This window comes from Diplotaxodon limnothrissa, linkage group LG9 (genome assembly GCF_057381915.1).
Source record: "Diplotaxodon limnothrissa isolate DT_005_m linkage group LG9, D_limnothrissa_male_GT1.1, whole genome shotgun sequence".
Taxonomy (NCBI): domain Eukaryota; kingdom Metazoa; phylum Chordata; class Actinopteri; order Cichliformes; family Cichlidae; genus Diplotaxodon; species Diplotaxodon limnothrissa.
In genome coordinates this window covers 33,200,309-33,212,819 of record NC_140604.1, presented here as the reverse complement: position 1 = coordinate 33,212,819, position 12,511 = coordinate 33,200,309, and the positions used below count along the sequence as shown (strand labels likewise).

General features: G+C 38.7%; 2 protein-coding genes across 2 annotated transcripts; one reads left to right on the top strand and one right to left on the bottom strand.

The window, feature by feature from the left end:
- Positions 1 to 3,467: 3,467 nt before the first annotated feature.
- Positions 3,468 to 5,367, bottom strand: LOC146625940 (GTPase IMAP family member 7-like). The gene is made up of 2 exons (XM_085362216.1): positions 5,358 to 5,367; positions 3,468 to 4,051 (listed from the first exon to the last, which is right to left on the bottom strand). The coding sequence occupies exons 1-2, from the start codon at positions 5,365 to 5,367 to the stop codon at positions 3,468 to 3,470; spliced, it is 594 nt and encodes a 197-aa protein (XP_085218342.1).
- A 194-nt stretch (positions 5,368 to 5,561) lies between these two features.
- On the top strand, positions 5,562 to 6,363 carry LOC146625939 (GTPase IMAP family member 7-like). Its single transcript, XM_085363077.1, has 2 exons — positions 5,562 to 5,580; positions 5,666 to 6,363. The coding sequence occupies exons 1-2, from the start codon at positions 5,562 to 5,564 to the stop codon at positions 6,361 to 6,363; spliced, it is 717 nt and encodes a 238-aa protein (XP_085219203.1).
- The last annotated feature ends 6,148 nt before the right edge of the window (positions 6,364 to 12,511 follow it).

The window sequence follows — 12,511 nt, the reverse complement described above, 5'->3', positions numbered from 1 at the left end:
TAGCTCAAGGAGGTGTAGCTATATTGACAGTGTTGGGGAGTAACAGAATACACGTTCTGGCGTTATGTATTTAAAATACAAAATATGAGTAACTGTTACAGTTACTGTTTTAACTTGCCTAAAGAAACATATTTAACATATTTCAACGATGTCTTCTCTGTGCGGTTAATGAATTGTGAAATAAAATATGTCATATAGCCTTTTACAAGTCAACAATTGCAAAAAATAACTTAAAAGCCTCTGGAATTAAATAATGTTACAGAAATAATGCCTCATCTGCAGAAGAAAAATTACCAGTACTGGGTTGGTACGAGGGAAATTTATTTTCCAGTTCGTCTGAAAAGATGGACTTTCTTTTAGAGATCTTTTAAACATCATTAGGCGCGTTGCTGCATGCTGTCTGTCCCGTTTGTGAGCGCAAAACAAGCACTCACAAAGCATCAACTCGGGGATGACGTCACAAATATCTGTCGGAATATAGGGAAACCTGGGCATTTTTATCAAAACATGAAAAGAGGACATGTCCGGGGAAAAGACGACGGTTGGTCACCCTAGGTTGTCTGCTATCTATTTTTGGTAATTCCACACTGGTGGAAACCCAAATAAAACACACATTAAGAGGCTCTAAAGCCTGGGTCTCAATCTCGCGACCTCTACTTGCAGCCCGCCTAGTGACGTGAAGAAATATTTTTAAAAATTATTGTTCAAAACATTATTCAATATAAAGGCAACAGGCAGAGTGTTACAGGCATAGCCCTAAAGAATGTAGCCTCATGGGCAGTGTAGCCCAGTTGTAAGTAATCTATTGAGACTCGACCGTACACCGTGTTCGTGTTTTCCTCTGAAACAATAAGTTCCGTTGGAGCAGTCTTTCAACGCCTCTCTCTGTCTCTCGCTAGCAAAGTTGACCCAGACAACAAAGTAAAGCTAGTTTTTGGTTACGAGCCCGACATGAACCCGACGTAATAGCCAGAGGTCCCTTTACTACGGTTGGGAGCCGCGGACCTGTTTTAATTATGCGCGGAATAGTTTTCTATACATAGAATTTTCTATATGAAAGCTGAGACTCTACATTATATCCATGTCCATTATATAACTACAAATGGAATAGGTTTAAGTAGGTTTAAGTAGACAGGTAAAAAAGATTAAAAATAAATAACTAAATATGTATTTCCAAATACATATGGAACTAACTGTATGGACCAAATTGACAACGACTCGTCCTTTTTTCATCACTTCTTTTCTTCACTTTTGGATCACTCTGAAACCACACTTATAATAGGAGGAGACTTCAATCTGGTATTGAATCTAGAAATTGACAGGTTCAGTGAGTCAAAAGAAGTGCCAGACTGCAGACATTCTTAAACAACATGTGAGTGATTTAGGTCTTTGTAATGCTTGGTGTTCATGTCGCCTCTCAGGGATTACACATTCTTGTATAGACTACTTTTTAGTTAACAGATGGATTACAAGAGATATTACAGACACTATCAGCAATCATTCACTGAGTCGAACTCTCTGAGACAGAAAAGAGTCAAAATAATACCTTACTCTTCTCATAAGAAAAAGAACAAACACTTGTACTAAAAACAAAAATGTAATCTTTAGAATCTGCTTCCTCGCCACAAGAACATATAATTAACACCATGAGAAAACTAAAGCTAGAATTAAATGAAATGAAATAATTAACAGAAGAACATGGTTATTGTTGCAAATCTGCAATTGGAGAGCTTTGAACGTGGTAATAAATTTAGGAAATTCCTTGCTAATGGGTAATGATCAATAAATAAAAACACAACTGTTTATTCTATTAAAGAGTCAACTGGGAACATTACTCATGATCCACAACAAATAAATACATCTTTTTATGAGTTTTATGAAGCTTCACAGCATCACAGATTATTCCCTCCATCATTGCTTTTGAAGAATTTCTTAGCAATATAAATCTACAGAATTTAAATGATGAACAGATTGTAGCTCTGGATCCACCTGTGTCAATGTCTGACTTCCATGAAGCCATACAGCATCACCCAGACAATAAAGCCCCAGGTCCGGATGGTTTTCCAGCTGATTTTTATTTTAGCCCATGCTAGCTGGATATGCTGGTTTTAACAGGGAGCCAATGAAGGGAAGCCAATAGGAGAAACATGCTCTCTCTTTCTTGTTATGAGTGGCTGTGTGCAGACAGGAATAGGACCCAAGGTGCAGACTCAGGAGACAGTCGTGAACTCAAAACAGCTTTAATGTAAAACTCAAAATATAACATAACTGGAAAAAATCTAAATAAACTTAAACCGGAGGACTGACAGAACACACAGCTAGGTAAACGGTAGATCGCAACCCAGACATAGAGAAACACAGGGCTTTAATACACAGAGGGAGCAATCAGGGAATGAGTAACAGGAGGGAAACACAGCTGGGGCAAATCAGGCCTAACGAGACAAGGGGAAGCGAAACCAGATACATTAACATCAGACATGGACTTTCAAAATAAAACAGGAAACATGACACAGACTGAACTAAAGACACAGACTCGCACGCACTGTAACAGAGGGAACAGAGACGTGGGACCAGTGCAGACACAGACACTGACTGGACACGGGGATATAGCAACTGAGGATACACAGAGACGCGAACTAGACAAGGGGATACAGCTGACAGGGGAGACAGAGCAACTAGAGAAGACAGAGACAAAAACCATAAGACAGAACTCAAAGAAACCAAAGACTAGAAATTATAAATAATATAATAAACTCAAAATCCTAACATTTCTAGTCTCTGCCAGTACTCTTGCTGCAGCATTTTGGATTAACTGAAGGCTTTTAGGAAGTTTTTAGAGCATGCTGATAATAATGAATTACGGTCGTCCAGCCTAGAAGCAAGAAGTGCATGAACTAGATTTTGGGTGTCACTCTGAGTCAGGATATCTCATATTTTAGAGATATTTTGCAAATAGTAGAAAGAAGTCCTACATATTTGTTTAACATCTGCATATTTTAATTATTTAAATTTTCACTGAGTCTTTGCAAGTGTTCAATCCACAAACATCAAATGCTCATTTTTTTTTTGCTATGATTACTGTATGTATTCTTATTACTAGTGCTATTATTGTTAGATATAGGTTTTTTCAAAGGTATGTTTGAATCATCAAAGGGTCTCTGTTACTTGAAAAACCTTTGGTCAACAATGAATATTTACCAAACTTCATTTTATTGGTGAATTTAACATGAATGATTTACATCAACAGGCTATAAACAGAAACACAATAAGAGACAAACTCCATGCACCAGTTTCAATAACAACCGAATTCATAATCAGTCGCTGATTAAAGGCTGATTTTGACGAAGGCAAATAAAAAGGGAAACAAAAGACAACATTTCTAACTGAACAGTTCAGGCTAGTATTTCATGCTCTGTTTATATCTTTCTGTTTAACAACTTATCATATCCAAGCACTTCATAGTGTTATCATTGCTGCTGTTCTTGGATCATCCTGATCACTTTCTCCATTAAAATTGCCACTTGATGTGATGTTGGCCTGCTGTTCTCAAAAACAACACACCTGTTGTCACACTTCTGAATTATTTCTTTCAGACCAGGTTGGCAGGAGTGAAGAAAATCCTCCAGCTTAATGTTTGCACAGTGCAGGTCGTCTCCTCTGGTGAACAGGATGATTGTTTGTTTTCTAACTTTGCTTGCAAAAGCTTTTTCTAGCTTTTCTATTATGTTTCTCTCACCATCTGTAAATCTGCTTGCTTGCATCACAAGTAAATACACACATGGTTCTGACTCACAAAGCTGTTTGCACTGTTTTACATGTTTGTCCCAAACTGATGCTTCAATGTCATCATCAAAGATATCTGGGCTATCAATCACACGTACACGTAAGTCCTTCATCTCAGTTTCTGCCACCTGGAATTCTGTGGTGACCGGCTTTGAACTGGGTTTAGACATGAAGCTCTTCTTTCCGAGGATGGTGTTTCCACTTGCACTCTTTCCCGTACCGGTCATTCCCAGAAGAACTAGGTTCACTTTGGTATCAAAGTGATTTTCTGTGTCAATGAAGAACAAAAATAAGTGACAGTGAAATAGAAATAAATATTCTTTCCAGATCTGAAGAATAATCATCTACAGCTAAAACACTTACAAGACTTTTATCTGAACAGTTAAATACGCATTTAAGTATACACATAATTATATCTGCATGCAGTTCGCATAATTACACCATGCTATTCCTGCACAAGAGACTCTTTATCTCAATATTTTAACTTCCTGATTAGATAAAAAGTAAAAAAAAAAAGTTAATAATAGAGATAAAAATTTCAAAAAATGTCCCACATTTGAAACTATGTACGGGGATAGTGTAGGGCTCTTTGTTACATCTGCCACTTTTATAAAAAGGCTAAAGAAATGTTTTTGACATACACATCCACACACAGAACACGACAATATTGTGAGATACTGCTGATAAAGCTGAGTCTTGCCTTCCATCCATTCATGTTTGCTTCTTAAACATGAATTTAAGCTGAGGTCTCCCAAAGCTGTCATAGATTGGGGATCTGCAGCAGACCTGTAATATAACAGAACTAAATTAACTCACCAGGAAACTTTGTTTTTTGGGCAAAAGATCTATTATGTTTGAAACATTACAATATATATATATAATAATAATAAACCTAATAACTAATGAATTAATATGATTACTCAGATTAAATAAAACACTGTTCTTCTTATGCAAACTTATGTGATATCATAAATATTCATTATATGTTACTGATTTTTTAGGTTTACCTCTTATGACTTAACCCCCGCTGTTTGTAAGGCAGTTCTCTGTAAAGCTGCTCCATGGTCATATTCTTGAATGGGTACTCTGTAGGTTTAGAACTCAAAGGCAGCACAACTGTGAATGTATCTGTAGGTGTTCCACTTTTCTTGCTCAGATATTCTATCTGATTCCACACATTTTCTACTGAAAAGTCACATCTTACCACCAACAAACACATGTCAGGGTCTGGATTCATAGCAAATTGTTGTTTTATGTCATCACATTGCACGTCCAAATCTGGCATGCATGTGAAAACATATGTCTCGTTTTCATATATCTTGGTTTTTGTTAGAATCTTTCTTGTGGATAGCACAGATATGTCATCTTCCAGGATGTTGGTTATTAACGCTTTCTTCAAAGACTTCCCATTTCCCAGGATGACGACTGAAATTTTGTCTGTGAACAAACACAAAATCCTTTTTCTCTGACACTGTTTAAGAGCAACATTTTCTCTCTACTGCTACAAAATTCAATCATTAAAACTGTTAAAAAAAACAGCTATAAAGCAAAGAAACCTTTTCAAATAAACTTACCTTCAGACATATTTCATTAGTCTGGTGTGTCAAAACTCTGCACGGTGTCTTCTGCAGGCTGTGCTGCGCTCTCTCTTTATTATATGTACCTGTTATGCAAATGCTGGAGGTGTGTCAGCTGTGGAGCTATAAATAAACCATGTGTTGAAAAGAAGCTTTAACATTCTTCTCGCTCACACGTGCAGTGAAAACAGTGACATTAAGATGGCTAAATTTCCAGCAGGTAAGACTCAAAGTTAATCTTCTGTCTGTATGATTGTTTTTTGTTGTGTATACAGGTTAAATCAAGGTTGTAATTTGTGTTTCAGGTCCTGATTTGAGGATTGTGATGCTTGGAAAGACCGGTGTGGGTAAGAGTGCTGTTGGAAACACCATTCTGGGAGACAGATATTTCAGATCTTCTCCTTTATCACGGTCAGTGACTGAGGTCTGTCAGAAAGGTGTGACTCAGTGGGGTAACAGGGTAGTTAGTGTTGTAGACACACCAGGGATCCTGGACACTGCAAAATCAAATGAGTTCATCAAAAGAGAAATTGTGCGTTGTGTTGAAGTCTCCTGTCCCGGTCCTCATGTGTTCCTGTTGGTCATCCAAGTGGGTCGATTCACCAAAGAAGAGAAAAACTCAGTAGAAGCCCTGCAGGAGCTGTTTGGCCAGGCTGCAAATCAGCACATGATCGTGCTGTTCACTCGCGGTGGTGATCTTGGAGGCATGACCATACAGGAGTACGTACGTGAAGCTGAGGAAGGACTTCGCCGCATCATCCAAAGCTGTGGAAACAGGTTCCACATCTTTGAAAACACCAGCAAAGACAGAACGCAGGTGGTGGAGCTGGTCAACAAGATTGATGACATGGTGGCAGCAAATGGGGGCAAGCACTACACAGATGCCATGTACAAGGAGGTGGAGGCTGCAGGTATCATGGGACTTAAGGCTGTTCAGTATGAGTTCCTTGAGGCCCTACTGAAGCGTATTCAAAAATTTTTTCTCATTCTTCACAGAGATTAAACTATTGTAATGAAGAATCTAGGCTCAGCATGTATCGATTAGGAGTCTCTGACACAGACCTACGATGTATATTGCTGTGTAGCATCAATAAACTTGGATGTATGAAAAAAATGTAAAAAAAATATTTTGATGATGTTGTTTTGCTTCTTGGTGTTTTGGTACAGACAAAAGCATTTTAAAATAAATAATAATCACAATATGAGCTCTGCTTCTAAAGTATATTTTGTCTTAGGTGGATCTGGTCCAATTTGTAGTGGGTGTGTGATCATGACAGTTTATTGTGTATTTAAAACTTTGCACTATGTAAATTCATTAATTAATGTATTATGCATTAAATGTGAATTGTGTGTATTCATTATCACTGTAAACTTCATTAGAAATATAGTGCATATATTTAATGTTGACTTTTCATTAAGTTATACAATTAACCATTTATAAATGTTTTGAAAATATAGGGTTAAGGGTTAGGTTTTGGACAACATCATCATGATTATGTCAATAATAAAATTGATAAAATTGATATCTTTTTCTCTTAATATTTTTTTCTATTTTTCTATTTTTCACATTACAACATGGACAAACACATTTTTCAAAATATATACATGTACAAATACATGCAAATTCTATTCATTTAGTTCCTTTAACTGGAGCTCTGTTAGTTAAACAATGTTGAATTGAACAGCTCAAAATCAACATTTCATTTTCCATGAGAGATAAGGTGCAACTTATGAGTGAGTTTTTCCTCAAAAATTCTTTATTTTACTACATTTATATATTTGGGATGTTTAGTTATTTAGATTTTAATTTAAATTATTCATTGGGCTATGTACATATTTTTAAATGCCAAAAAGACAATACCACTGTGTTAATAAAAAGGAGAAAAAACTAATGAACTCAAAGAGAAGATATTACTGACTGTAAAAGTCAAATGTGGATTTCTCAAAGTGTAGTTCAGAATTAGGTTTTTCTATTATTCAGTATTTAGTTGATCTATTTTGAACTGACAAAATGACTCAATATTCTATGTAAATAAAAGAGGTGACATTTATAATTTAATGGTTTGGTCATTTAGTGTTTGAATCTTAATCATTTAAAATTTCTCTCCTGAGAAATAATTTCCTTACATCGTTTTTAATTTTAGAAACATCCTGGCTCAGATGACACTGAAAAACTAGTTCATGTATTTATTATTTCTAGACTGGACCACTGTAATTCTTTATTATCAGGATGTCCTAAAAATTCACTGAAAAGTCTTCAGGAAGAGTGATTATACTGGCTTCCCTTCATTCCCACTGTTGCCAAAGTGGTTGTTCATTGGGGTCATATGTTTGTTGAGTTTTTTTTCTGTCTTCTCAGTCTTCTTTGTATTGTAGAGTCTCTACCTTAAAATATAAAGCTCCTTGAGGTAACTGCTGTTATGATTTGGCACTGTATAAATAAAAATGAATTCAACTGAACTGAATAGGGACCGTTTTCCTCATTCACACAAAAGTTTAGAAATAAGATTCAAGATTCAAAGCGTTTATTGTCATGTGTGCAAAGAAAAAGCTTTTCTCTAATGAAATTCTTTCCCTGCTGTCCACATGCAGATGCCCGTTAATATGTACAAATGGATAAAATACAAATAGGATTAATAAATAAGTGGAAACAAAAAAAAGAAAAGAAATTGAAGTGTTAAATAGATTCAATTGCAAAAGAGTTATGAGCTTAATATGCTGGTTTGATATGTGAGATAACCTGATGTGCAAAAATTAACATTAATGTTAAAATAGGTCAGCTATTCTAAAGTCAGTAAATAAGCTTAATGTAAAAAGCAGAGCTGGATTTTGGTTACTTAAGTACATGTGTGAAAGAATGCAAAACCTAGTCTTACTTGACCAAACAGCTGGCACTAGCAGTATAATGATGTCAGTGCAAAGTTTTCACTTTTTGAGGGCTTATTTTAATTTGAAGAAATGCGATTTTGTTCTGTATTTTAGTGTTGGACCTGAATAGGTCAGTTGAGGTTCGTTGATTGATCACATTTGTCAATCTTGAGCTTAATATATTTTAAAGGAGACAAATCTGAGATCTGTTATATAAAAAGTATTTACTTCCTTCACACAAGAAGGAAGTAAGACACCTTTTAAACCAAACAACAAGGTTTTCACACTTGAACACGTTTCTGTAAACAAGGAAACCAAAGTTTCCAGAGATTTCTGAGATCTCTATCAGGTTCTGTAAGATGTTCCGGTTGCATTTTCTTTTTTACATGAATTAGATATGCAAAATAATGACAAGGAAATGTAGTCCTGTCAGTTCCAACAGAGAACAGGATGTATGAATTTTTAGGATCTGATAAGATCAAAACAAAATTCTCTCTATCTTCCATGTCTAGTTTAATTGGATGCATTCCAAATGTGCCTTTTTAAGGGGAATTTTTTCTGTCTCTCACACCCTTGAAACCATAAATATAAAAGGAATGTTTTAGATGCCAGGGTTTGGCAAAGATGTAAATGCAGGCCTCTCAGAAGGAAAGGACTTGATGAAAAGCAATATTTTACTGCTGATGTAGATCCAAAACCAAACAAAGTGCAAAAGAGAAATCCAGAGCACGAGGAACAGAAATGTAAAGTCCCAGGAAACGCGTGTTTTCATTTTCTTGAGGAACTCAAAAAGAGTAACTCAGGGAAGAACATGAGAGAAAATAAACAGATTTCTCAGTAAAGAGGAGACAAGACTATGAATAGACATAATATTGATTGGAGAAAAAGCTGATGAAACTGACGGCCTAGGGGTCAAGGTCCACCCAACCACTGCGTACCACCCGCAGGCCAACGGGATGTGCGAGCGTTTCCACCGTTCGCTTAAGGCTGTGTTCCGTGATTCTCTCACAGATGCCAACTGGGTTGACCGCCTTCCATGGGTTTTACTGGGGTTGCGCTGCGCGGTTAAAGAAGACCTCGGGGTTTCCTGGCTGAACTTGTCCTCGGTCAGCCTCCCCGGGTCCCCGAGGAATTCTTGCCCGAGAGTGCACCCCCCGTGCTTCGCTCCCTCTGTGCTGTCTCTCTGTCCCCCAAGAGACTCGTTTTCTGTTCCTGGCCCAGTGCACCATTGTCTGCCCGACACCTTTGTTCCGAGGTCGTTGGACTCTGCAGTTTGTTTTCGTCAGGCATGACGCTCATAGGCCTCCGCTGCGTCCACTGTATGACGGCCCCTTTAGGGTTATTCAACCGGCCGGAAGCATTTCCTTTTGGACTTTGGGAGTCAGCAGGAGGCTGTTTCTATTGACAGACTTAAACCAGCACATGTGCTTCTGGATGATCAGGTGGTGCCGGCTCAGGCCCCCTGCTGTGGCCGTCCGCCTTCCACTGGACTGGACAACTCTGCTTCTTCCTCTGGGAGCGCCCCCCACCTGGCGGGGCCCGAGCTATCTTCAGGTTTTCCTGACCGCCCATGCCAACCTGGTCCTCAGGCTCGTTTCTCCTCAGCCAGCTCTCCACCTCCCCGGTTCAGCCGTTCTGGACGCTTGATTAAAGCAAGGGTTCTGGACTAGGGGATGACCCTACTGGGTGTTCGGGGGGGGGGGGGGGCATGTGTGGTTGACCACTGGAGGGCTCCACTCACACCCAGTTCTCAGGAAGTGTTGTTGCTATGTTTTGGAGGGAAAGGTATTCAGTTGTGTGGTGACGAGTAATAAACGAGGAGTGTTAATCGAGAGCTCTCGTGTCGTCTGTGTTTACTTCCACAATGTCAATATAGTACGGGGTTCAGTTAGCTTTGCACAAAAATAGAAAAGTCCTCCAAAGACCTACTTTTTGCTTTCTTATTCTGAGCACATTTATGAAGCCTTTACTTTTTTATTTTTACTTTAGCCAGGAATCACAATTTGAATCAGTACTTCAACTTTTATTGGACTATTTTTTAACAATGGTATTCTTACTTCTACTTAAGTGCAGTATGTCTGTACTTTTTCCACCTCTGTAAACTACTGAGAGACATGAAAACACATACAGTACTGTGCAAGAGTACAGATCCAGCCTCATTTTTGTATTTTGAAGTAATGAAATGTACAAACACAAATAGAACACGTTATATAATGCAAAAACTGATTGTTTTGCTGCCATTTGTTCAATTCATTGTCAAAATGATCCCACAAGATCTCCAACACCACTGGCTGAAATAAAGCTCTGAAACATGATGATTCTCTATCATGTTTCACAAATTGTTTGCAGATACTCACTGTTGTACCTCGCTCCTGACCCCTGACATACTGATGACTGGAATCAGAGATTTTCTGATTCACAGATTTTCAGTTCAGTTTTTGTTTACTTTGTTTTACCTCAGCCTTTCTAATAGTTTCCTTCCACTTCTGATGAGGCATCACAAACCAGTAGATTAATCAACTCAAGGGTCAGATGCATCTCTGACATTCTCTGTGTGGTTATTGTGTCTTAAGGGCATGGCTTTTAGTTTCTGATAATAGACTGTAGGACAAGCTAGAGGTGATAGGGCTGAAGATGTTAATATTCTCATTGGGAGGAACAGAATGTACAGGATTAGAAATGAGGACATCAGAGGGACAGCTCAGGTTAAACAGTTTGGAGACAAAGTTGAAGAGGCAGGGCTGAGATGGACTGGACATGTGCAGAGGAGGGATTGGGTTTATTCTGGACAAGGATGGTAACTGTGGAGCTTAATGTCAATCTCCCAGGCAGGAGGAAAATGGAAGACCACATAGAAAAGTGATGGATGTAGTGATGGATGTAGTGAAGGGAGTTGGTCCCAGACTAGGGCATTTGCAAACACAGTCCTTGGAGACTTCTTCCTGACCTCATCTGTCAACGTATCACCATTGTAAACATGATGGGGCTCAAAACATATCTCTGATGTAATCCTACCCCACCTTGAACCCATCTGTCATTCCTAAACCTCACCATTGCCGCGTTGTTCTCATACACATCCTGCTCCACCCTCACATACTTCTCTGTCACTATTAATTTCCTCATACATACCACAGTCCCTTTCCTGGTACCTTATCATATGTGTTTTTAGATCCACAAAGGCACAGTGCAGGTCCTTCTGGCCTCTATACTTCTCCATCAACACTCTCAAAGAAAATATTTAATTTTCAATTTCAATTCAGGGAGGAACGGCCATCTGCCACCACTGGTTAGAGAAGGAAGACAAGATAAAAGACATGCTGTGGAGCGAGCCAGAGATTAATCACAAGTATGATTCAATGCAGAGAGGTGCATGGACACACAATGAGTGAGAAAAGTGACTGAAGAACAAATAGTCAGTGTATCACATCTCTTTTGCTCTTTCTTGGCATGAAACAATAATGCTGCTCACTGATCATCCACTTCAACAATTCTTTCCCATTACCTTCATTATAGTTTAATGATATGACTGAGAAGGTACCGAAGATTAGCTTCTTGGATTTGGGAAGATTCCCGGTGCCTACGACCAATTCATCTACTGTCACCTGGTGCCGACGCTACACTTCAGTTCCCAGCCCGGAATCTATGGTCCGATGGCCCCATGTTCACCTTGCGTCCCTCGTTCGACCGCAGTTTTGATGGCAGATGTGACGTACCACTAAGGATATTAGCTTCAGCTAGCCCTGAAGTCACCGCCTGGTGTAACAGGTGCACACAGGTGTTTAATTCAAGTGCCACTGCAGTCAGCTGTTGAGTGCACCAACCAAACGTCATCAATCAGGTTTGCCCTGCTCAACACTCGCTCAATCACAAACAAATCGTTTATTTTAAACGATCTTTTTATAAAGGAATCTCTCAACTTCTTGTGTTTAACTGAGACGTGGCAACAAAACGTGGATTATATACATCTGAAGGAAATTTGTTCGACTGGCTGCTCCGTCATCGGAACTCCACGTCTTTCGGGACGTGGCGGAGGTCTCGCTGTTGTGCACCAGGACAGATTCACATGCAGACTGATGAACTCGGATTCCTTTACCTCATCTGAACTGCAGATGATCAAGGTCGGCTCTTTGCTCACCTTATATTGTATTTTAATCTACTGACCTCCTGGCCCTGCCGGAGTCTTTTTAACTGAATTTAATGACCTCCTGTCATCCATTATTAAATTAGAGAAGGTGGTAATGTTGGGAGATTTTAACCTTCATATTGATGATACATCCTGTAAT